General features: G+C 61.5%; 1 protein-coding gene across 1 annotated transcript; it reads right to left on the minus strand.

The window, feature by feature from the left end:
* Window positions 1-148: 148 nt before the first annotated feature.
* On the minus strand, window positions 149-22,558 carry LOC144949252 (semaphorin-6D-like). The gene is made up of 18 exons (XM_078879161.1): window positions 22,293-22,558; window positions 20,877-20,986; window positions 19,223-19,328; window positions 17,550-17,610; window positions 13,762-13,824; window positions 11,654-11,755; window positions 11,300-11,390; window positions 10,764-10,883; window positions 9,832-9,920; window positions 9,498-9,727; window positions 7,577-7,708; window positions 6,941-7,096; window positions 5,962-6,129; window positions 5,159-5,293; window positions 4,381-4,461; window positions 3,924-3,982; window positions 2,885-2,905; window positions 149-2,214 (listed from the first exon to the last, which is right to left on the minus strand). Exons 2-18 carry the CDS (start codon window positions 20,983-20,985, stop codon window positions 1,142-1,144), a joined length of 2,796 nt encoding a protein of 931 aa, XP_078735287.1. The 5' UTR covers window position 20,986; window positions 22,293-22,558; the 3' UTR covers window positions 149-1,141.
* Between the last annotated feature and the right edge of the window lie 3,682 nt (window positions 22,559-26,240).

Here is a 26,240-nt window from a genome sequence, read left to right on the forward strand (position 1 = left end):
GTGGGCCTGAACCAGGCCCCCTCCGCGTGGTGAGTGGGAGAGCCGCCCTCCCGTGCCGGCGCGGTTCACCCCACGCTCGCCCCACGCTCACCGCCCGCGTCAACGCGGCTCACCCCACACTCACCCCACGCTCGCCCGACACTCGCCCCCCGCGTTGCAAATTAGCGTACGCATCTACCCACCTCCTCCACTGGCACGACCAAACTGTGCCAGGGCCACAGTCGGGCCAACTGGCCCACTGGCGTGGATCAGGAAGCACCAGGATGTGTTTTCCACTGCAGAAACCAAGCCGTGCCAATAACGTTGCACGCACGAAAAAATGTATTGGCCTCGCTCGGGGCTCTTCGGCCCCGTTTGGTCCGCGGCCAGATTCAGAAGTGGTGAGCAAAGGGGTTAAAGCCAGCCGGACTGCGATGGAGCCCCACGCTGGCGCGGCTCGGATGTTGCAGTGGAAAAGGGGCGGTCGAGTCCCGACGCTACAAGTGCCGCCCGTTACGTTCTCTTGAAGCCGCCTCCATTCAACCTGCAGCTACTTTTGGGGCAAATGTTGTTAGCGAGCAGTACATATGAAGGCCGGCACGGCACACGAGGGGGTGGGTGGCCAGCACCACGCCCGACCGCGTTTGTCTCCCGAGTGGCGATGTTTACACACCGCACCAGGTACTCTTTTGAGGTTGAGTCGACGTAGGGGAGGACCAGGACCGGTTTAGATAATCGTCACTGGTGTTCATGGCCGTGAGCCGAAATCGCACTCGGGTCACCGGGTTTGTAGCGCCGCGCGCTAACCACGACAATACCACTCCCCAGACACCAATACCAATATTGGTGTTAGTGTTCACGCGCGCATATACAGGCCCGTGCGCTCCAATCGCTGTCGCACGCACGCACGCACGCGTGGCTGTGCGCTCGTTTCACCATTCCGCCAGGAGCTCGCGCATTCCCGTTTATTTCTGCCTCGCGCCTCCCGCCGTTTGTTCAGCGTGAGGCACCGTCTCCCGAAGCCCTTGGTCGTGGCGCTGCGTGGCGCCGTGCGGCCTCGACCACCGCCGATGTTCGATCGTCGCGCCTCCGGGGCGTCGGCTCCGACGGCTCCGCAGCGTCCCCGGGCCGGGCGGTCGCTCCCCCCGTCCGCTCCCGGCGCTTAGAGTCCGCACGACGGTGCTGCGCGCCCGGAGGAGGAGGAGGCCGGCGCGCGGGGTGGGGGAGCGCCGGCGGGAGGAGCCGGAGGGGGAGCGGCGCCCGGCGGCTTCGGGGCCGGCGCCGGCTTGACCGCCGCGGTTCTGCGCGCGCCGAGACGCGGGAACGCGGCGACCTGGGGGGGGCCAGGTTCACGAGCCGCCCCCCTCCCGGACGAGGTTGACCCCCGCGCGCCGCGAGGGAGGGGGGGCCACGCGGAGGGGCGCGGCGGGGAGCGCGACGGGGGCCGCGAGCGGTGCCGGCGGGGCGGAGCGCCCGACCGCTCGGGCGGCGCGCACGGCAGACGGCCGCCCGGGCGGGGACGGCGCCCGTCTCCCAGGATGCACTGCGTCACCTGACCGGTCTCCTGCAGCTTCCTGAGCAGCTCCTCGAGCGCCAGGCTGGGTGCGCTCGCTCGCTCGGCGTGGCCCTGCTGCTGCCCGGGGTCCCCCCCCGCGGTCGTTGCGTCCGACCCAGCGCTGTCCCGGGGCCAAACGGCGAAAGCGGCGGCGGCGGCGGCCGCGGCGGTCGCGACGGGCGACGGCCGCGGCCGGGGGTCCGCGGCGCCGCCGCCCGCCTTCCTGCGCGTCGCGGGCGGCGTCGACTCGGGGGTGGGCAGCGCCGCCAGCTCGGGGAGGGGGCGGCCGCCGGCGCGGGGGAACGGCGGGGGGAGCCCCCCCGCCCACTCGAGCGCCGTCACGTCCACCTTGCCGACGGCCATGAGCGGCACGAGCAGCGCGGCCGACCTGGCCACGGCGTCGACCTTGCCCCGCGCGGCGCCCTCCAGCAGCAGCTCCTCGAGCAGTCGCGAACGGCCGTAGGGCCCCGCCGGCCCCGGGCCGGCGCCCGGGGCCGGCGCCGCGGGCGGCGGCTTGCGCGGCCGCTCGGGCCGCCGGGGTTGGCAGCGCCGGAAGAGGCAGACGGTGGCGACGCAGGAGAGCGCCGCGCCGAGAGCGAAGGCGCCGAGCAGGCAGAGCCACACGATGCCGGCGGGGACGCGGCCCGGGGAGGTGGAGACCCGCGGCTCGCGGATCGCTCCTGTGGCGGCACGCACGGTGCCAGCGGCCACTCGCGACATGCGGGACGCTCGCTACTCACTCTTGACACTCACTCCACAGTCATTACACTTGACGCTGCGCACACTTCACACTACACAATCACGACTCAGACGTGACACTACACTTGGCACTCACTGCACATTCACTCTTCAGGCTTGACACGACTCATACTTGACACTCACTGCACAGTCATTACACTTGACGCTACGCACACTTCACACTACACAATCACGACTCAGACGTGACACTACACTTGGCACTCACTGCACATTCACTCTTCAGGCTTGACACGACTCATACTTGACACTCACTGCACAGTCATTACACTTGACGCTACGCACACTTCACACTACACGATCACTACTCACTCAGACTTGACGCTACTCACACTTGACACTCACTGCACAGTCATTACACTTGACGCTACGCACACTTCACGCTACACAATCACTACTCGCTCAGACGTGACACTACTTACACTTGGCACTCACTGCACATTCACTCTTCAGGCTTGACACGACTCGCACTTGCCATGACTCGCGCACTGCACACTCACTTCACAATCGCTACTCACAGTTGACACTAAACGCAGGACACTCACTACTCGTACACCGTGACGCCCCGTGTGATGCTGTGGAGGAGACACTCACCGCTGGACGTCACAACGGAGTCTGTGGAAGCACGGGGCAATGGAGACGCACGTCATCATCGTCGTGGACATCATCGTCGTGGACATCATCGTCGTCATCATCGTCGTCATCGTCGTCATCATCGTCATCATCATCGTCATCATCGCCGTCATCGTCGTCATCATCATCGTCGACATCATCATCGTCGTCGTCGTCATCATCGTCGACATCGTCGTTGTCATCGTCGTCGACATCATCATTGTCGACATCGACATCATCGTCATCGTCATCACCACCAAAGTCATCATCATTGCAACTACCATCATCATAGTCGTAACCATCGACGTCATCAGCATCGTCACCATCATAACCAGCGCCACCACAATCTTGCACAACCCATGACAATATACACACTAGGCCACTGCACCAAAGTCAAAACACAGCACACAAATACAAAGAACCCCCGTATAGCCTTAACAGACTTGGGGCAAGTGCTGTTAGCGACCACCTATCAAGGCCGGCACAGCACACGTGGAGGCGGGTGGTCGGAACCACGCCCGGCTGCCTTTGTCTCCCTAGTGGCGATGTTTACTACACACCGCACCACATACTCATTTGAGTTCCCGAGTCCGGTTCAGATAATCGTCACTCGTACTCTTAGGTTTTTTCGGTAAAGTCGCGTAGGTAAAAATAATAATAAAATAAAAATCAATGAAAAAGAACTAAATCGATTTAATAACGTTATTTTTTATTTTTACTATTTATTTACCGAAAAAACCTAAGAGTATGAATCGTTGCAGTCACGAAAGCTTCAAATCTAGAATCGTCACTGGTGTTGGCCGCGAGCGTGAATCGAACTCGGGTCGCCAGATTCACCGCGCAGCGCACTAATCGCTACACCGCCGCTCCCCAACCACTACCACGGCAACAACATCACCACGGCGCTTGTGCCAGGCTATGTGCGTGCACGTTAAGGCCACGTGAAGTGTCGATCTACCACAGCACATGGCACAGACAGAGACACTGGATCCCCCCCCCTGCAGGACTGTGGGGGGCTCACCGGCGCAGTCAGGCAGGTTCCCCGCGCTCCCCGTGGCGAGGGCTTGCTCCGCCATGGGGCTGGGGGCACAGAGGGGACCCCCCCTCATCCAGTTAGGCACGGCCCCCCACCGACACCGCCACTCAGCAACCAACCCCAAACATCCCCAAATCCTCGCGTCTCAGTGGGGCTGCTGCTGCGGTTGGGTGACGTCACTGCCAGTGCGTGGCGCTTTGTGACGTGTGGTGTACGGTCTGTGTTTGCGGTGTGCGTGGGTTATTGAGTGTAATGCGGTGTGTGTAGTGCGGTGCGAGTGGTGTGTGTATTGTGTGGTGCAGTGTGTGTAGTGCGGTGTGTGTGCAGCGGTGCATGTGGTGCAGTGCGTGTAGTGTGGAGCGTGTGGTGCGGGGTGCGTGCGGTGCATGTGGTGGTATGGTGCGGGATGCGTGCGGTGCGTGCGGTGCGCGAGTGTCCGCACCTGCCGTGGGACGATGGCGTGACGCGGCTGCAGGTCCCCCCCGACCAGGCGCAGTACGGGTCCCGGGACGCCAGGCAAGCCCTGGGGCCCACGCGAGACGGAGCAGGTCAATAGCAGCGTATCTCCTGCACCTTCACAGTCAGTCCACTACTCAGAATCTTAATACATTTTTTGACCGGGCCTATTAATCACCCGGGCCAAAAATGCGTCGGTACCACCCTCCGCTCGAGCCCTGCCTGGGGTCTGGGTACCCGCGGGGAACCCAGGGGGTACGCGCGACGCAACGGACGCACACCTGTCCACCCATACGGCTTACCCGTGTTGTTGCACAGGGAAATTGAGTTAAAAAAAAACATTGTCTATTTGTGTTTCTACCATGTGATGGGACTTTGTAGAATTAACATTTAGACTTATAATGGCACGGGGTGACCAACAAGGTCTGAATTGGTCTGTAATAAGGTAGGGGGTACTGGTAAGGGGTCGACAGTTGTGCGAACGTGACCCGACTCCCGTCGCCCATCGTGCGGCCATGGGCCTGGGGTGGGGAGCTTGGGGGGGGGGGTTGTGGGGGGTGGGGGGAGTGTGAGAGGAGTGGGTTCACGAAGAAGTCGTGAGAAGGTGTGCTAGCCGTGTGCTAGGCGTGTGCTGTGGCGTGTGCTGTGGCGTGTGCTGTGGCGTGTGCTGTGGCGTGTGCTGTGGCGTGCTGTGGCGTGTGCTGTGGCGTGTGCTGTGGCGTGTGCTAGGCGTGTGCTAGGCATGTGCTAGGCGTGTGCCGCACTTCTTGCAGTCTGCGTGCCGCGCGCAGTGGCTGAGCGGGAGGCGCAGCACGCAGGAGGAGAAGGCGAGGAAGACGGCGTGGCGCTCCGCGTCCACGAGCAGCGCCCGCACCGCGCGCGGGGACCGCTCGCCACAGCTGGGGGCGGGGGACACGTGATGGCACACACAGCAGGGACACACACGACGTGGGACACACGGGATGACATGGGAGGGGTACATGAGGGAGACACGGGGAACATGGGGTGGAGGGCGGTGGATGGGGGAACACACGGGCCGGGGGGGGGGGGGGATCGTGGGAGGGCACACATGGGGAGAGATACGGGGAGGGCATAGAGTGGGACACGGGACACGAGTTCAATTCCGCTCAGGGCCAGCTTCAGCGACGAGCGTGTGGACGTGCGGTGCGTCTCCCCCCACGTGCGCGTCTCCCCACGTGCACGTCTCCCCACGTGCGCGTCTCCCCCCACGTGTGCATCTCCCCCCACGTGCGCGTCTCCCCCACGTGCGCGTCTCCCCCCACGTGTGCGTCTCCCCACGTGTGCGTCTCCCCCACGTGTGTGTCTCCCCACGTGCGCGTCTCCCCCCACGTGTGCGTCTCCCCCCACGTGTGCGTCTCCCCACGTGTGCGTCTCCCCCACGTGTGCGTCTCCCCCCACGTGCGCGTCTCCCCCCACGTGCGCGTCTCCCCACGTGCGCGTCTCCCCACGTGCGCGTCTCCCCCACGTGTGCGTCTCCCCCCACGTGTGCGTCTCCCCCCACGTGTGCGTCTCCCCCACGTGTGCGTCTCCCCACGTGTGCGCGTACTCGCGGGCGCTGTAGGGCTCCGCCTCCTCGAGCAGCACGGCGCCACCACCGCCGCCCGGCGGCAGCAGCAGCTTGAGCAGCACGCCGCTCTGCGCGGCGAGCAGCACCACCGTCTCGTTGCCGTGGCGCCCCGCCCTCACGTCCACCGCGATGTGGGTCAGCCGGTAGCTGGGCGGGGGGTCGGGGGGGGGTCACGCCGGGGGTCACGCAGAGGTCGCGCGTTAAGATGGATTATTCTGAATCCAGCGTTTTGAGTCCTACGGTGGTCCGAAAGCTGGCGCTCTCTGTGTGTGCGTCTGCATGTGTGTGTGTGCATGCACATCTGTGTGTGTGTGTGCATGCACATCTGTGTGTGTGTGTGCATGCACATCTTTGTGTGTGTGTGTGTGTGTGCATGCACATCTGTGTGTGTGTGTGCATGCACATCTGTGTGTGTGTGTGCATGCACATCTGTGTGTGTGTGCATGCACATCTGTGTGTGTGTGCATGCACATCTGTGTGTGCGTGCATGATCTCACAGATGGGGATTGGTTAGGGTAGTGGTTAGCGCGCTGCGCTATAAACCTAGCGACCCGAGTTCGATTCGTACTCGCGGTCAACACCAGTGACGTTTATCTGAACCGGTTCTTGGCGTTCCCTAAGTCGACTCAGCCTTAAATGAGTACCTGGTGCAGTGTATAAACATCGGCACTGGGGAGACAAAGGCGGTCGAACGTGGTGCTGGCTACCCACCCACTCGTATGCCGTGCCGGCTTTCGTGGGTCCGCTTTCCCCAAAAGCCTGTTGAGGCTATACGGGGGATCTTTGTACTTTTCCACAGGTGGTGCATCTGCCAGTCAAGTCTGGCAGTCAACCCATCGCACCTGGGGCTGTCCGGCGACCTCCTGCCAGCGAGCCTTCCGCACTTCCCGTGCCGGCCTCAGGGTGCACCTAGCCTGGCGCAAGCGCTGCGGCGGTGTGACGTTGTTGCTGTTCTCACCGGGTGCCGGAGCGCACGAACCAGGGCTGCGGGGAGACGGCGGCGACGGCGCGGTGAGCCAGCGGGTGCGTCTTGGCGAAGCTCAGCGCCTCGTCCGGCAGCAGCGGCGAGCGGGGGAACGCAGCCGCCTCCCCCTCGCCCGCACACGCACCGGGCCTGGCGCGAGACGCGGAGGATGAGACGCGGGGGATGAGACGCGGGGGATGAGACGCAGGGTGACACACGGGGTGACACATGGGGTGACACATGGGGTGACAAGGGCTGAGACATGTGAGACAGAGAGACATGTGGACACAGGGACACAGGGACACACAAGGGATCACAGCCACATGGCATGATGTCAGGGGTATGGGAATGATGAGAGTGGTGTGATGGGAGTGGTGTGATGAGAGTGGTGTGATGGCATGGTGTGATGGCACGGTGTGATGGGAGTGGTGTGATGGCACGGTATGATGAGAGTGGTGTGATGGGAGTGGTGTGATGGTATGGTGTGATGGCACGGTGTGATGGGAGTGGTGTGATGGTATGCTGTGATGGCACGGTGTGATGGCACGGTGTGATGGGAGTAGTGTGATGGGAGTGGTGTGAGAGTGGTGTGATGGCACGGTGTGATGGCGGGGCTGTGTTGTGATGCACCTGGGTGTGGGCGTGCGGGCCTCCGGCACGGCGAGCCAGGGCCCGTCGGGCCCTCGCTGCTCCGAGTAGCGGCCCTGGAAGGTGCTGGCCACGTCCTCCATGTCGAACGCGCACACGGCCGAGCCGTGGATGCTGCGCACACGCGCGCACCATGTAAAGACAAAGCTACCCCGTGTAGCCTCTTGGGGACTGCTGGGGCAAGTGCTGTTAGCGAGGAGCACCTACGCAGGCCGGCACGGCACACGAGGGGTTGGGTGGCCAGAACCACGGCCGGCCACTTTTGTCTCTCTTAGTGGGGATGTTTACGCACCGCAACAGGCACTCATTTGAGGCTGAGTCGACCTAGGGGAGGCCCAGGACCGGTTCAGATAATCGTCACTGGTGTTGGCCGTGAGGAGCAGGAATCGAACTCGGGTCACCGGGTTCATAGCGCAGCGCCCTAACCACGACACTACCACTCCCCACACTCGATCACTCATAAACACACAAACACAATTTCGCATTCACAAGCTGCAGAACGGGGGGAGAACACGCGGGCTCCAAATATACCGCGGGCATCGTCAGGGTCTGGGCTCGAACCCACGCGCTCCTTCGCGGCAGGCGAGGGTCGTAACGTCTCCTCGACAGCGAGGCGCCCAGCGCAGTGCTGTCGGGGTGGAGGGGGTGGGGTCGGGGTGGAGGGGGTGGGGTTGGGGTGGATGGGGTGGGGTTGGGGTGGATGGGGTGGGGTTGGGGTGGAGGGGGTGGAGGGGGTGGGGTCGGGGTGGAGGGGGTGGAGGGGGTGGGGTCGGGGTGGAGGGGGTGGAGGGGGTGGGGTCGGGGTGGAGGGGGTGGGGTGGATGGGGTGGGGTTGGGGTGGAGGGGGTGGATGGGGTGGGGTTGGGGTGGAGGGGGTGGGGTTGGGGTGGAGGGGGTGGAGGGGGTGGGGTTGGGGTGGAGGGGGTGGGGTTGGGGTGGAGGGGGTGGGGTTGGGGTGGATGGGGTGGGGTTGGGGTGGATGGGGTGGGGTTGGGGTGGAGGGGGTGGAGGGGGTGGGGTCGGGGTGGAGGGGGTGGAGGGGGTGGGGTCGGGGTGGAGGGGGTGGAGGGGGTGGGGTCGGGGTGGAGGGGGTGGGGTTGGGGTGGATGGGGTGGGGTTGGGGTGGAGGGGGTGGATGGGGTGGGGTTGGGGTGGAGGGGGTGGAGGGGGTGGGGTTGGGGTGGAGGGGGTGGAGGGGGTGGGGTTGGGGTGGAGGGGGTGGAGGGGGTTGGGGTGGAGGGGGTGGGGTTGGGGTGGATGGGGTGGGGTTGGGGTGGAGGGGGTGGATGGGGTGGGGTCGGGGTGGAGGGGGTGGGGTTGGGGTGGATGGGGTGGGGTTGGGGTGGAGGGGGTGGAGGGGGTGGGGTCGGGGTGGAGGGGGTGGATGAGGTGGGGTTGGGGTGGAGGGGGTGGATGGGGTGGGGTTGGGGTGGAGGGGGTGGAGGGGGTGGGGTTGGGGTGGAGGGGGTGGGGTTGGGGTGGATGGGGTGGGGTTGGGGTGGAGGGGGTGGAGGGGGTGGGGTGGGGGTGGGGTTGGGTTGGAGGGGGTGGGGTCGGGGTGGAGGGGGTGGAGGGGGTGGGTCGGGGTGGAGGGGGTGGGGTTGGGGTGGATGGGGTGGGGTTGGGGTGGAGGGGGTGGGGTCGGGGTGGAGGGGGTGGGGTTGGGGTGGAGGGGGTGGGGTTGGGGTGGATGGGGTGGAGGGGGTGGAGGGGGTGGGGTCGGGGTGGGGTCGGGGTGGAGGGGGTGGGGTCGGGGTGGAGGGGGTGGAGGGAGTGGGGTCGGGGTGGAGGGGGTGGGGTTGGGGTGGAGGGGGTCGGGGTGGAGGGGGTGGGGTCGGGGTGAAGGGGGTGGAGGGTGTGGGGTCGGGGTGGAGGGGGTGGAGGGGGTGGAGGGGGGGGGCACCTGTTGAGGGGGGTGGTGAAGACCCCGAGCACGAGCTCGCGACCCCCGATGTAGAGCACCTCGGAGACCCCCTGGAGCTCGTTGAAGTAGAAGGGGGCGTCCCCCGGCGCCTCGCCCCCCACCGAGCAGTTGAGTCGCGCCTTCACGAACGAGCTCCAGTGGCCGTCCAGCACGCGCTGAGAGCCCCCCGCGTCGCTCTTGCAGACGCGCGCCACGCGCGAGAACAACACCTGGGGGGGGAGGGGGGGCAGCGACGCACCTTGTCAGCACGCCTACACAAGTGAAGGAACTCGTGAGTGAAAGCCGGTGTGTGTGTGAGTGAAGGGCGCGTCACCTTGCCCATGGAGCTGAGCTCAATGGCGATCTCCGTGAAGAAGAAGTAGACATGCTGCCCGTGCTCCAGCACCCTCACGAACACGGGCTCTGTGCATCGCATGGCACACGCGTGACGCACGACACACAAGACACACGTGACGCACGACACGCGTGACGCAGGATACACAAGACACGCGTGACACACAACACAACCTGACACACGACACGCGTGGCACGCGCACACACCTGCCTTGACACAGTGCTCGTGACGTGACACGACCTGGCACGAGCATGACAGTCTAATGCAACACGTGCCCAAACACACGATGTGGCACATACTTGACACAACATGTGAGACTCATGGTACGCGCATGATACAACAACAACAACAAACCCTCCCACGGGGGGGGTCGGGCGGTGAGGGTGGGGGGGGTCGGTGAGGGGGGAGTCGGTGAGGGGGGGGGGGTCGGTGAGGGTGGGGGGGGTCGGGGAGGGGGGGGTCGGTGAGGGGGGGGGTCGGTGAGGGGGGGGTCGGAGAGGGGGGGGGTCGGTGAGGGGGGGGGGGTCGGTGAGGGGGGGGGTCGGTGAGGGGGGGGGGGGTCGGTGAGGGGGGGGTCGGTGAGGGGGAGGGTCGGTGAGGGGGGGGGGGGTCGGTGAGGGTGGGGGGGGTCGGTGAGGGGGGGAGTCGGGGAGGGGGGGGGTCGGTGAGGGGGGGGAGTCGGGGAGGGGGGGGGTCGGTGAGGGGGGGGGGGGTCGGTGAGGGGGGGAGTCGGGGAGGGGGGGGGTCGGTGAGGGGGGAGTCGGGGAGGGGGGGGGTCGGTGAGGGGGGGGTCGGTGAGGGGGGGGGGGGTCGGTGAGGGTGGGGGGGGGTCGGTGAGGGGGAGGTTGGTGAGGGCAGGGTGGGTGAGGGGTCAGTGAGGGGGGGGGGGTCGGTGAGGGGGGGGTCAGTACCCTTGAGCCACTTGGAGTCGAGTTTGAGGGAGCGCAGGGGGGGCCCGGGCCCCAGGCTCCCGTAGACCACCGCGTCCACCCCCAGGGGGTCCACGGCCGTGGCCGAGTAGAGACGCTCGCCTGCACGCACAGATAAAGGTCCCCCGGCTAGCGCGCGCGGCCTGTTGGGGGCAAGTGCGAGCGGCACCCACGATGTGGCAAAACACCACGCCCGGCCGCCTTTGTTTCCCCAGCGCTGATTTTGATTGCGCGCCGTACCAAGCGCTAATTTGAGGCTGAGTCGACCTAGGGGAGGCCTGGGACCGGTTTGGATAATCGCCACCGCTGTTGGTGGCCGTGAGCGGGAATGGCACTCGGGTGGCCGGGCTCGTCGCGCAGTGCACTCACCACTTTGCCACCGCTCCCCCACGCACGTACACACACGTACACACACGTACACACACGTACACACACGGACACACACGGACACACACGTACACACATGGACACACATGGACACACGCGTGTCGCTGGCGTCTCTCTGCGACCCTACGGACCTGCGAAGGCGGCCGCCCCTCCCTGCCGGGGGTCGAAGGGACACTTGGCGAGGCCACTCGTCTGCTCCCCTGTGAAGGACAGGTCCGCCAGCTGTCCACGCACACACGCGCACACACACACACATACACACACACACATGCACACACACGCACACACATGCACACACACGTGCACAAACACACGCAGGGGCACTAGGAATAGACACTGCGTGACACTGCTTCTGTGTGTCTGACACTCCGTGTGTGTCACTGCTGTGTGTGTCACTGCTGTGTGTCTGACGCTCCGTGTGTGACACTGCTGTGGGTGACACTGCGAGTGTGTCACTGCTGTGTGTGTGACCCAGGCAGCAGTACCTGGTAGTTCCTGCACGTGGGGCTGTATGCGTTGGTGCCGCACACAAAGAGAAGTCCGTCTCCTCGTGGCGCAACCACCTTGATGAAGTTGTGACACTCCTCCTGCGGCGAAGACAAACATCCCCCGTACAGCCTCCACAGACTTTTGGGGGCAAGGGCTGTTTAGCCAGCGCCTGTGAAAGCCGGCAAGGCACACGAGGGGGCGGGTGGCCAGCACCATGCCCGGCCACCTTTGTCTTTTTACACACCACACTAGGTACTCGTTTAAGGCTAAGCCGACCTTGGGGATGCCCAGCACAGGTTCAGATAATCGTCACTGGTGTGGGCGGCCGTGAGCGGGAATAGAACTCGGGCCTCTGCTGGGTTCATCGTCTCGCAGCGCACTGACCACCTCCCCCCCCCCACACGCGGCGCTGACACGCGGCGCTGACACGCGGCTCCCCCGAGTGACGCCGGTGTCACCCGCGTTGCCAACGGCCACGAAGGGCGGTGGCCCAGGGGCGGCCCCATCGTTCACCGCGCGTTCGCAGACGCTCGCGGTTCGAGCCCGGCGGCCGCCCCGGTCAATACTGCGGCTGATATTCACGCGGGCGGTTAAAGATTCCCGTGACGTCATTCGCACGAGTAGGCCAACGACGTGCGCCGGATTCGTGGTCCAAATTTTTTGTCGCCAAAATGTCAACAAGTTAGCACCGCGCGAATTACTCAACTGACAGACTAATACACAGGGACTGCTGCCACTGGGGGTGCCCCTAGGCGAGATCACACAGCAGCCATCGCCCCCTGCTGTGAACGCACCTCAGGCTGTGTCTGTGACACACGGCAGCGACTTCCTTCCCGAGGATCGCGCTGCGCTATGAGGAAGAGGGAGCTCATACGGACTATTTGTTTTTTTTATTTAAAAAAGATTTGACCAGGTAAGGCCCCACTGAGCTACGTAGCGCTCTTTTCAAGAAGCGACCTGGCTATCGCAAGTGACAGCTCAACGAAGTGGCTTGCTACGTGGACATTTATAGCGGCGAAATGCTCTAAACGCGTGATGTTGATTCTAAATGTGGAGGGGAAAAACCGGAGGACCTGGAGAAAAATTCACGCGACCACGGGAAGAGAGACACGCAAACTCCAAATATACAGCAGCAGGTGTCAGGGTTGGGATCGAACCCACGACCTCCTGTGTACCAGGCGAGGTAATCAACATCTCCTAGCCACGGTGATGATGAGAGAGAGAGACACGCAAACTCCAAATATACAGCAGCAGGTGTCAGGGTTGGGATCGAACCCACGACCTCCTGTAGACCAAGCGAGGTAGTTAACATCTCCTAGCCACCGTGATGATGATGAGAGAGACGCAAACTCCAAATATACAGCAGCAGGTGTCAGGGTTGGGATCGAACCCACGACCTCCTGTAGACCAAGCGAGGTAGTTAACATCTCCTAGCCACCGTGATGTTGAGAGAGAGAGACACGCAAGCTCCAAATATACAGCAGCAGCTGTCAGGGTCGGGATCGAACCCACGACCTCCTGTGTACCAGGCGAGGTAGTCAACATCTAGCCACCGTGATGATGATGAGAGAGACAGACACGCAAGCTCCAAATATACAGCAGCAGCTGTCAGGGTCGGGATCGAACCCACGACCTCCTGTGTACCAGGCGAGGTAGTCAACATCTAGCCACCGTGATGATGATGAGAGAGACAGACACGCAAACTCCAAATATACAGCAGCAGCTGTCAGGGTCGGGATCGAACCCACGACCTCCTGTGTACCAGGCGAGGTAGTCAACATCTAGCCACCGTGATGATGATGAGAGAGACAGACACGCAAACTCCAAATATACAGCAGCAGGTGTCCGGGTCGGGATCGAACCCACGACCTCCTGTGTACCAGGCGAGGGGGTTAACATCTATCCACCGTGACGACCAGGGGTTGGCAACCAAAACTCGGTACAAAATAAACCCTCAATACTCCTCGAGCCGCAATGCACTGCGTGGTGAATGTGAGACGGTGGTGAATGTTGATGAAGAGCGTCACGAAGTGGGTGTTCAAGAGCCGCAGGTTGGAGACTCCTGAGCCGTGAGAGAGGGGCCCTCGTGGTCGTCTGGCCTCACCTCCGTCTTGCCGTTCATGAGACACCGGTCCACCTCCTGGCGCTCCGCCATCCACGTCAGCTTCTGCGATAGAAAAAACACTCCTCACCCATCACGCTCTTCACCCATCACGCTCCTCACTCATCACGCTCCGCACTCATCTCACTCTCACAAGTCACACCATCACTCCATCACACCATCAACACCCTCACACCTCACTCTCACACCATCAACACACTCACCCTCACCCCTCACACTCTCACACCATCAACACCCTCACTCTCACACCATCACTCACACCATCAACACCCTCACTCCTCACTCTCACACCATCACACCATCACCCTCACACCATCAACACCCTCACCTCTCACTCTCACACCATCACACCATCACACCATCAACACCCTCACTCTCACACCATCACACACTCACCTCTCACTCTCACACCATCACACCATCAACACCCTCACTCCTCACTCTCACACCATCACACCATCACTCTCACACCATCACACCATCACTCTCACACCATCAACACCCTCACCTCTCACTCTCACACCATCACACCATCAACACCCTCACTCTCACACCATCACACACTCACCCTCACTCTCACACCATCAACACCCTCACCTCTCACTCTCACCCCATCACACCATCAACACCCTCACCCTCAACCTCACTCTCACACCATCACACACCCTCACTCTCACACCATCAACACCCTCACCTCTCACTCTCACACCATCACACCATCACACCATCAACACCCTCAACCTCACTCTCACACCATCACACACTCACCCTCACTCTCACACCATCAACACCCTCACCTCTCACACCATCACACCATCACACCATCAACACCCTCACCCTCAACCTCACTCTCACACCATCACACACTCACCCTCACTCTCACACCATCAACACCCTCACCTCTCACTCTCACACCATCACACCATCACTCTCACACCATCACACCATCACTCTCACACCATCAACACCCTCACCTCTCACTCTCACACCATCACACCATCACACCATCAACACCCTCACTCTCACACCATCACACACTCACCCTCACTCTCACACCATCACACACTCACCCTCACTCTCACACCATCACACCATCACACCATCAACACCCTCACCCTCAACCTCACTCTCACACCATCACACACTCACCCTCACTCTCACACCATCAACACCCTCACCTCTCACTCTCACACCATCACACCATCACACCATCAACACCCTCACCCTCAACCTCACTCTCACACCATCACACACTCACCCTCACTCTCACACCATCAACACCCTCACCTCTCACTCTCACACCATCACACCATCACACCATCAACACCCTCACCCTCAACCTCACTCTCACACCATCACACACTCACCCTCACTCTCACACCATCACACACTCACCCTCACTCTCACACCATCAACACCCTGACCTCTCACTCTCACACCATCACACCATCACACCATCAACACCCTCACCCTCAACCTCACTCTCACACCATCACACACTCACCCTCACTCTCACACCATCACACACTCACCCTCACTCTCACACCATCAACACCCTCACCTCTCACTCTCACACCATCACACCATCACACCATCAACACCCTCACCCTCAACCTCATTCTCACACCATCACACACTCACCCTCACTCTCACACCATCAACACCCTCACCTCTCACTCTCACACCATCACACCATCACACCATCAACACGCTCACCCTCAACCTCACTCTCACACCATCACACACTCACCCTCACTCTCACACCATCACACACTCACCCTCACTCTCACACCATCAACACCCTCACCTCTCACTCTCACACCATCACACCATCACACCATCACACCATCAAACCATCAACACCCTCACCCTCAACCTCACTCTCACACCATCACACACTCACTCTCACTCTCACACCATCAACACCCTCACTCTCACACCATCAACACCCTCACTCTCACACCATCACACCATCACTCTCACACCATCAACACCCTCACACCATCACTCTCACACCATCAACACCCTCACCCTCAACCTCACTCTCACACCATCACACACTCACCCTCACTCTCACACCATCAACACCCTCACCTCTCACTCTCACACCATCACACCATCACACCATCAACACCCTCACCCTCAACCTCACTCTCACACCATCACACACTCACCCTCACTCTCACACCATCAACACCCTCACCTCTCACTCTCACACCATCACACCATCACACCATCAAACCATCAACACCCTCACCCTCAACCTCACTCTCACACCATCACACACTCACTCTCACACCATCAACACCCTCACTCTCACACCATCAACACCCTCACTCTCACACCATCACACCATCACTCTCACACCATCACACCATCACTCTCACACCATCACTCTCACACCATCACTCTCACACCATCACACCATCACACACTCACACCATCAACACCCTCACCCTCAACCTCACTCTCACACCATCACACACTCACTCTCACACCATCACACCATCACACACTCACCCTCACCTCTCACTCCTCACAAACATTCCTTGGATGCGTTGTTGGGGGCAAGTGCCACACGAGGCGGTGATGTGGCCATCACCACGCCCGACCGCCTTTGTCTCCCCAGTGCTGATACTTACACACACCAGCTACTGCACTCATTCAAGGCTGAGTCGACCTAGGGGAGACCCCGGCAGGACCGGTTCAAATATTCGCCACAGTTATTGTTCATGAGTGGAGAATCGAACTCGGGCCGCCGTTTTCGTAGCGCCAGTGCGCTAACCGCTGCACCACCGCACTCCATTGCACCACCTCGCCCCTGACGCTCGCTCACCGCCGACCCCACACCCCTCACCGCCGACCCCACACCCCTCACCGCCGACCCCACACCCCTCACCGCCGACCCCACACCCCTCACCGCCGACCCCACACCCCTCACCGCCGACCCCACACCCCTCACCGCCGACCCCACACCCCTCACCGCCGACCCCACACCCTTCACCGCCGACCCCACACCCCTCACCGCCGACCCCACACCCCTCACCGCCGACCCCACACCCCTCACCGCCGACCCCGCACCCCTCACCGCCGACCCCTCACCCCTCACCGCCGACCCCACACCCTTCACCGCCGACCCCACACCCCTCACCGCCGACCCCGCACCCCTCACCGCCGACCCCACACCCTTCACCGCCGACCCCACACCCCTCACCGCCGACCCCACACCCTTCACCGCCGACCCCACACCCCTCACCGCCGACCCCGCACCCCTCACCGCCGACCCCACACCCTTCACCGCCGACCCCACACCCCTCACCGCCGACCCCACACCCCTCACCGCCGACCCCACACCCTTCACCGCCGACCCCACACCCTTCACCGCCGACCCCGCACCCCTCACCGCCGACCCCACACCCCTCACCGCCGACCCCACACCCCTCACCGCCGACCCCACACCCCTCACCGCCGACCCCACACCCCTCACCGCCGACCCCACACCCCTCACCGCCGACCCCACACCCTTCACCGCCGACCCCGCACCCCTCACCGCCGACCCCGCACCCCTCACCGCCGACCCCACACCCCTCACCGCCGACCCCACACCCTTCACCGCCGACCCCGCACCCCTCACCGCCGACCCCACACCCCTCACCGCCGACCCCACACCCCTCACCGCCGACCCCACACCCCTCACCGCCGACCCCACACCCCTCACCGCCGACCCCACACCCTTCACCGCCGACCCCGCACCCCTCACCGCCGCTCACCGTGCTGTGGGTGATGGCGCCGTGCACGGGGCGGCTCAGGTCCACAGTGAACACGTGGTCCCTGTGAGGAGCAGAGACATTCGCGTGAGTGCCGGGTGACGCCTGTGTGAAGTGGGTGGTGTCTGTGTGAAGTGGGCGGTGCCTGTGTGAAGTGGGCGGTGCCTGTGTGAAGTGGGCGGTGCCTGTGTGAAGTGGGTGGTGCCCGTGTGAAGTGGGCGGTGCCTGTGTGAAGTGGGCGGTGCCTGTGTGAAGTGGGTGGTGTCCGTGTGAAGTGGGCGGTGCCCGTGTGAAGTGGGCGGTGCCTGTGTGAAGTGGGTGGTGCCTGTGTGAAGTGGGCGGTGCCTGTGTGAAGTGGGCGGTGCCTGTGTGAAGTGGGTGGTGTCCGTGTGAAGTGGGCGGTGCCTGTGTGAAGTGGGCGGTACCTGTGTGAAGTGGGTGGTGCCTGTGTGAAGTGGGCGGTGCCTGTGTGAAGTGGGCGGTGCCTGTGTGAAGTGGGTGGTGCCTGTGTGAAGTGGGCGCTGCCTGTGTGAAGTGGGCGGTGCCTGTGTGAAGTGGGCGGTGCCTGTGTGAAGTGGGTGGTGCCTGTGTGAAGTGGGCGGTGCCTGTGTGAAGTGGGCGGTGCCTGTGTGAAGTGGGTGGTGCCTGTGTGAAGTTGGCGCTGCCTGTGTGAAGTGGGTGGTGCCTGTGTGAAGTGGGCGGTGCCTGTGTGAAGTGGGTGGTGCCTGTGTGAAGTGGGTGGTGCCTGTGTGAAGTGGGCGGTGCCTGTGTGAAGTGGGTGGTGCCTGTGTGAAGTGGGCGGTGCCTGTGTGAAGTGGGCGGTGCCTGTGTGAAGTGGGTGGTGCCTGTGTGAAGTTGGCGCTGCCTGTGTGAAGTGGATGGTGCCTGTGTGAAGTGGGCGGTGCCTGTGTGAAGTGGGTGGTGCCTGTGTGAAGTGGGTGGTGCCTGTGTGAAGTGGGTGGTGCCTGTGTGAAGTGGGTGGTGCCTGTGTGAAGTGGGTGGTGCCTGTGTGAAGTGGGCGGTGCCTGTGTGAAGTGGGTGGTGCCTGTGTGAAGTTGGCGCTGCCTGTGTGAAGTGGGTGGTGCCTGTGTGAAGTGGGCGGTGCCTGTGTGAAGTGGGTGGTGCTTGTGTGAAGTGGGTGGTGCCTGTGTGAAGTGGGTGGTGCCTGTGTGAAGTGGGCGGTGCCTGTGTGAAGTGGGCGGTGCCTGTGTGAAGTGGGTGGTGCCTTGTGAAGTGGGTGGTGCCTGTGTGAAGTGGGTGGTGCCTGTGTGAAGTGGGTGGTGCCTGTGTGAAGTGGGCGGTGCCTGTGTGAAGTGGGTGGTGCCTGTGTGAAGTGGGCGGTGCCTGTGTGAAGTGGGTGGTGCCTGTGTGAAGTGGGTGGTGCCTGTGTGAAGTGGGCGGTGCCTGTGTGAAGTGGGTGGTGCCTGTGTGAAGTGGGTGGTGCCTTGTGAAGTGGGTGGTGCCTGTGTGAAGTGGGTGGTGCCTGTGTGAAGTGGGTGATGCCTGTGTGAAGTGGGTGGTGCCTGTGTGAAGTGGGTGGTGCCTTGTGAAGTGGGTGGTGCCTGTGTGAAGTGGGTGGTGCCTGTGTGAAGTGGGTGGTGCCTGTGTGAAGTGGGCGATGCCTGTGTGAAGTGGGCGGTGCCTGTGTGAAGTGGGTGGTGCCTGTGAAGCCATACCGCCCTGCTATGAGCAGGCGTGCTCCGATCTGGAGCAGCAGCTGGACGTTGAGGCTGCTGTTGGTGGAGTCGTCCTCTCCCAGGAACACGGGGAGACTCTCGCTGTCTGTGACACAGACAAAGATCCCCCGTGTAGCCTCCACAGACTGTTGGGGCAAGTGCAGTCAGCGAGCGCCCATGATTGGCCAAACACAACGCGAGAATCGGGGCGGTGTTGCCAGCGCCACGCCCGGCCGCCTTTGTCTCCCCAGTCGTGATGTGTACACACCACACCTTGTACTGATTAATGGCTGAGTCGACCTAGAGGAGGGTCCAGGAACCGGTTCAAGTATTCGTCACTAACGTGCGTGATCATTCTCTGCGCAGTGCGCTAACCACTGCGCCACCGCTCCCCTACCGACGCTCCTGCATCTGCTACAAAATGCAAAGATCCCCCGTATAGCCTGCAACAGACTGTTGGGGCAAGTGCTGTTAGCAAGCAGCGCCTATGAAGGCCGGCACGGCACACGAGGGGGTGGGTGGCCAACACCACGCCTTTGTCTCCCCATCGGCGATGTTCACACATAGCACCGTGTAACCGATTTGAGGCCGAGTCCACCTAGGCGAGGCCCAGAACCGATTCAGAGAATCGTCACTGGTGTTGGTGAGCGGTAATCGAACTCGAGTGGCCGGGTTCGTAGCCCAGCGCGCCAACCACTGCGCCACCGCTCCCCCTGCGACGCTTTTGTGTCTGCGACACACACCACACGCGCGCGCGTGCGTGCGCGCGTACCCCGGGGGTCAGCCGGGGTCAGGCTAAGTTGGGACACCGCCCGCGTTCCAATTTGGGAACCGCTGACGCGACCGTTTGCGGAGCGGCACGGAGACCCGGGCGTGCTTTCAGATCCCAGCATCGCCCCTGGAAATGTGCACAATCCCATTCATGAAATAGTTGGGTCGAAACATCCAAATACAGGACCGCAGAGCGCGGGCAATTGTTAGCAGCGCGCGCCGGTTCTGGCTGCTACCGTCCCGCCACTCATCTGTGGTTTCACTCTGTGGCTCTGTGCGAAAGCCGAGAGAGTGAGGCTCCTCGGGGTTAGTGAGGCGCGGGGTGAGTGAGGGGCGGGGTGAGGGAGGCGCAGGGTGAGTGAGGCACGGGGTGAGTGGGGCTCCTCGGGTGAGTGAGTGAGGGGCGGGGTGAGTGGGGCTCTGGGTGAGTGAGTGAGGGGCGGGGTGAGTGGGGCTCGGGGTGAGTGAGGGGCGGGGTGAGTGGGGCTCCTCGGGTGAGTGGGGCTCTGGGTGAGTGAGGCTCGGGGTGAGTGGGGCTCTGGGTGAGTGAGGCTCGGGGTGAGTGGGGCTCTGGGTGAGTGAGTGAGGGGCGGGGTGAGTGGGGCTCGGGGTGAGTGAGGGGCGGGGTGAGTGAGGCTCGGGGTGAGTGGGGCTCTGGGTGAGTGAGGCTCGGGGTGAGTGGGGCGCGGGGTGAGTGAGGCTCTGGGTGAGTGAGGCTCGGGGTGAGTGAGGCGCGGGGTGAGTGGGGCGCGGGGTGAGTGAGGCGCGGGGTGAGTGAGTGAGGCGCGGGGTGAGTGAGGCTCGGGGTGAGTGGGGCTCTGGGTGAGTGAGGGGCGAGGTGAGTGAGTGAGGCGCGGGGTGAGAAGGGGTGAGCGTGCCTCACCTCTGCCGACAGTGATGGTGATGGGGTCGACGTCGGCAGGGAACGCGTGGAGAGCGCGAGAGACGGCGAGCAGCAGCAGCAGCAGCAGGCAGAGAGAAGGGGCCGCCATGCTGACCAACATCACCGCCCCCACACCATCAACATCGTTAACATCAACACAGCATTACCACAACACACACACACACACCTCATTACCATGCAGACGTCACTGTAACATCATCACAACATCCGCGAATATCACCACGTACAACATCAACACAACACCACGACCACACAAACAGCATCACATCACCATAATATCCCCTGACATTACCACACACCGGTACATTGTCACCATCACAGCATCGCCACATCAACATCCCCCAACATCAACACACACACAGATAGGCACATCGGCCACTGGGACATCAACATCACCCCACATCACCCCACATCACCCAACATCACCCAACATCACCACGCGCACATCGACCACTGCTATACCAACATCACCTCAACATCAACACAGAAACATCACCCCAACATCACCCCAACATCACCCAACATCGCCACGCGCACATCCGCACATCGGCCACTGGGACATCAACATCACCCCAACATCAACACAGAAACATCACCCAAACATCACCCATCATCGCCACGCGCACATCGACCACTGGGGCATCAGCATTCCAGCCTCGCCTTGGGCGCCTCCCGATGTTTGCTCTGTGAAAATTACTTATCGACTGTGGGGTGAGCGGTGAGGGAAGGGGTGAGGGGTGAGGGGAGGGTGAATGTTGATAGGGTGAGGGGGTGAGGGTGAGTGAAAGGGTGAATGTTGAAAGGGTGAGGGGTGAGTGAAGGGGGTGGAATTTGAGAGGGTGAGGGTGACGAGGTGAGGGGTGATGGAAGGGGAGAATGCTGAGAGGGTGAGTGACGGGTGAGGGTTTAGGGGTTGAATGATGAGACGGTGAGGAAGGGGTTAGTGTCGAAACAATGCCGACACTTGAGGAGCGCCAGAGACGACGAGACGAGAGACATGGGAGAGAGAGACGCAGAGTCAGAGGCACGGGACAGGGATACGACACATAGACACGGGGAGACAGTGACACGGAGAGACAGACACGGAGAGACAGAGAGACAGGGGGAGACACAGGGAGACAGTGACACGGAGAGATAGACACGAGACAGAGAAACAGGGGAGAGACACAGGGAGACAGGGGAGAGACAGGGAGACAGGGGAGAGACAGGGGATAGACACAGGGAAACAGACACGAGACAGAGAGACAGACACGAGACAGAGAGACAGGGGAGAGATAGGGAGACAGACACGAGACAGAGAGACAGACACGAGACAGAGACACAGGGGGAGACAGAGACACGGAGAGCTCAAGACACAGGGAGGCAGACGCAGGCTCCCGGTTCCCACCGATTCACCTGGGCTCGCGAAGTCGCAGACACGGAGCGTCGACAGATGCAGGGAGAGAGGAGATGGGGGGAGATGAGGGGAGATGGGGGGAGATGAGGGGAGATGAGGGGAGATGGGGGGAGATGAGGGGAGATGGGGGGAGAGAGGATAGGAGGAGATGGCGAGGAGGATTGTGATGAGGAGGTGGAGATGAGATCGCGGAGAGTGGAGCCGCATTCGAGTGACGGCAGCGGCTGCACGGTGCAGCTCCCCCCACAGCCCCCCCCCAACTGCCCCCCCCCCCCCAATCCTGAGTCCCCTCCCCCTCCTCCCCCCAATCCCGACTCTCCCCCCTCCCCTCTGACCCCCCACCACGGGATGAGCGGCTCCGCCCCGAGATGAGCTCCACGCGTCCGCGGAGGGGATTTGGGAGAGGAGGGGGGTGAAAGGAGGAGCGGGGGGGGTGATGACGGGGGAGTGAGAGACAGGGGGGAGGGGGTGGAGAGGGGAGGGGGTGGAGAGGGGAGGGAGGGAGCCATCTGCAGCATCAGAGAGAGGGAGCAGGTGCAGAGATGAGACTGGGTTGTACGGGTGCGTGTGTGTGTGCGTGTGTGCGTGTGAAGGGAGGTGCTCGCTAACACCACTTGCCCCAACAGTCTGTCCAGGCTATACGGTGAATCTTTGTCTTTTGTGTGTGAGGAGAGCGGTGGTGTAGTGGTTAGCGCTACGTTGCGCTACGAACCCGGCGGCCTGAGTTCGATTCTCGCTCACGGCCACCAACATCGGTGATGATTATCTTATCTGAATCGGTTCTGGGCCTCCCCAAGGTCGACTCAGCCTCGAATGAGTACCTGTTGCAATGTGTATGCGTAGCCACTATGGATACAAAGGCGGTCGGGCGTGGTACTCGCCACCCACCATATCATGTGCCGTGCCTTTATAGGTGCTACTCTCTAACAGCACTTGCCCCCACAGTCTGTGAAGGCTTCACGGGGGAACTTTGTCTTTGTGTGTCTGGGGTGTGCGTCTGGGGTGTGTGTCTGGGGTGTGTGTATGGCGGGGTGCGGAGTGTTGGGATGGTGTATGTGTGTGTATTGTGTGTGTATTGCGTGTGTATTGTGTGTGTATTGTGTGTATCGTGCACACACACACACAACTACCACTCACCACGAACACACACGCCAGCCACACCACTCACCACCGTCAGACCACGGCCACCACCGCAAACACCCACACACACCACAATCACTTACGCAACAGCCACCAGTCGCCATAAAATGATGGTGACGTCTCCAATGGGCTTGTACCAGGCTAGGTGCACTTTGAAGCCACGTGAAGTGCGGAAGGCTCGCTGCTGACTGGAATGACTGTGTCCAGTTTGTTGTCTTTCCCTCGCATCTCCAAGTAGCACGGTTTGCTACGTACGGAGCGAAAGAAGTTAAACACACATACCTATATAACTGTGTCCCCCCACTGTGCCAACTCACTGCGTTTTATCCGCACGGCGCTCGGCTCGTTGTTGTGAGCATCACTCCTCCGCCAGCCGTTGTTGCTGGAGGGCGACTGCCTCCAACTGCCCAGCAGCAGCAGCGTCCTTCACGAGCCTCTTGTCCAGAGGTCGATCTTGACACCGCTGGTACCAGTCACCGGCAAAACCAATAAGCTCCACATCCTCACGGACCGCCTCAGCCCATCGCTTCTCTAGCCCGTGCCACGCCCGTTTAGCCCCCTCTGTCATCCGGCTGAACAGAAGCTGCTTGGCCATGCGATGGCTGAGCCAGCCAACGCAGCCTTGCCTGCTGGAGGAGATCACTGATGGGGCTGCGTCCAGAGCCTTTAAGGATCTGTGAGCTCCTCACACTGTAATCCAGTTTGGTTAAACCCAGTATGGATCGTAGGCAGGGCCAGCCTGAATATTTCAACCCGGAGCAGATGTTCCTATAAAGTTTTGCAAGCGTAGAGAAGGGGGGGCATAACTTTGGCTTGGGAAGAACCTGAGGATTCGTGTGGAGCGAGAAACAAGAAAACCTTAACACAGCGACACGCAGCCGATTAAAACATGTCGCTACGGTAATTCGGAGTGAGACCTCTGCTGCCAAACCGGAGCTGGTAACGAGCACGCTGACGAGGTCAAGGGTCGGCAACCAAAAAACAAAAGAGACATTTTTTTTCGAATTCGGTAACAAACAAAAAAATCAACCCTCGATATTTCAAGAGCCGCAGTGCACCGTGTGGCGAATACGAGACGACGCATCCTCAACGAACAACATCACGGCGCGGGCCTCGAAGAGCCGCATGCAACTCCTGACCCGCAGGTTGCCGAGACCCTGGCCTAGGTGTTGGGACTCCTCCACTCCCTCCGCAACGACCCGTGGAGGGATGAGTGGGTGGAGTGTTCGATGACACAACGTACCCAGGCAAGGGGCTTGGTGTGTGTGTGCGTGAGGCTGATGGTGAGGCACCACCTCTTATGGTGGTGGCACACGGTCCAGAGTCAGCAATAGTGTCTCCAACTCATTCTCAGAGTGAGCAGATATTTCCAGACGTGATAGATCAATAGGAAGCCATCCCTTGACCGCATCCGCACAATCCATCAGCCTTGTTCTAAAGTAAAATTCCACTGGTACAGCCATTTACTTCATGCACACACAGACAAAGACCCCCCGTATAGCCTACACAGGCTGCTGAGGCAAGTGCTGTTAGCGAGTAGCACCTATGAAGGCCGGCACGGCACACGAGGGGGTGGTCGTGAGAGCAACATCGCCCTGCCCCGCTCAATTGAAGTCTCGGTATGGGACGGGCCCAGGTCAGGTTGCGATAGCACGTGCTCCTCATGTTGGCCGTGAGTGGGAATCGCCACCGATCGGCACTCGCGCACAAATACAAAGATCCCCCGTATAGTGTTAACAGACAGTTGGGGCAAGTCCTGTTAAGCGAGCACCTATGAAGGCCGGAACGGCACTAAAGTCGGTGGTTGGGTGGCCAACACCCCGCCCGACCCCCTTTGTCTCCCCACTACTGGTGTTTTACACAGCACACCGCGTACTCATTTAAGGCTGAGTCGACCTAAGGGGGGGGTGCCCATGACGGGTTCAGATCATCATCGTCGTCGTCACTGGTGTTGGTGGCCGTGCGCGGGAATCGAACTCGGGTCACTGGGTTCGTAGCGCAGTGCGCTGACTGCTGCACCACCGCTCCGCACGTGCGCGCGCACACACGCGCACGTGCGCGCACCCATTTCGACCACACACGCACACTCTCAGCCCCTTGCCACTCATCTATCGATTTGTGCCTCCGTGAATTATTTACGCGAGGGGTGTAGGCTGAGTCCAAGGGTGGGGGTCTGTGATGCAGACAGTGGGGGGCTCTGCCCCCCTCCCCACCCACCAGCCAGCGCGCACTCCACACTACCTGAGCGTCTCCACTCCTTCAGGGCCCCCCACCCTCCGTGCCCCCTATCACTAGCACCGCAATCATTACCACCATCACCACTACCAACATGAGCACAGCCACCATCATCACCACTGCCACCATCATCACCACTGCCACCAGCACCGCAATCATCACCACCATCACCACTACCACCATCACCACTACCACCATGATCACAGCCACCACAATCATCACCACTGCCACCATCATCACCACTACCACCAGCACCACCACCATCATCACAACCACCATCATCACCACTAGCACCACCACCATCATCATCATCACAACCACCATGATCAGCATCACTACCACAACCAGCACCATCATCATCACCACTTGCACCAGCGCTACAAAATCACACCTCTTTGGTGTCGCTGTCTGTCTATTGTTATTATCATTATTATTGTTAAATGTCTCCCGAAATGTTTCTTCCGACGTTTCAACTCAACTCAATCTGTATTTGTTGCACAGAAAATCCCGTGTAGCCAGTTACCCAGCTAGCTCCCGTGGCAACGGCCCCGCAGCAGCCACTAACAACAACA

This window comes from Lampetra fluviatilis, chromosome 53, assembly GCF_964198595.1.
Source record: "Lampetra fluviatilis chromosome 53, kcLamFluv1.1, whole genome shotgun sequence".
Lineage (NCBI taxonomy): Eukaryota > Metazoa > Chordata > Hyperoartia > Petromyzontiformes > Petromyzontidae > Lampetra > Lampetra fluviatilis.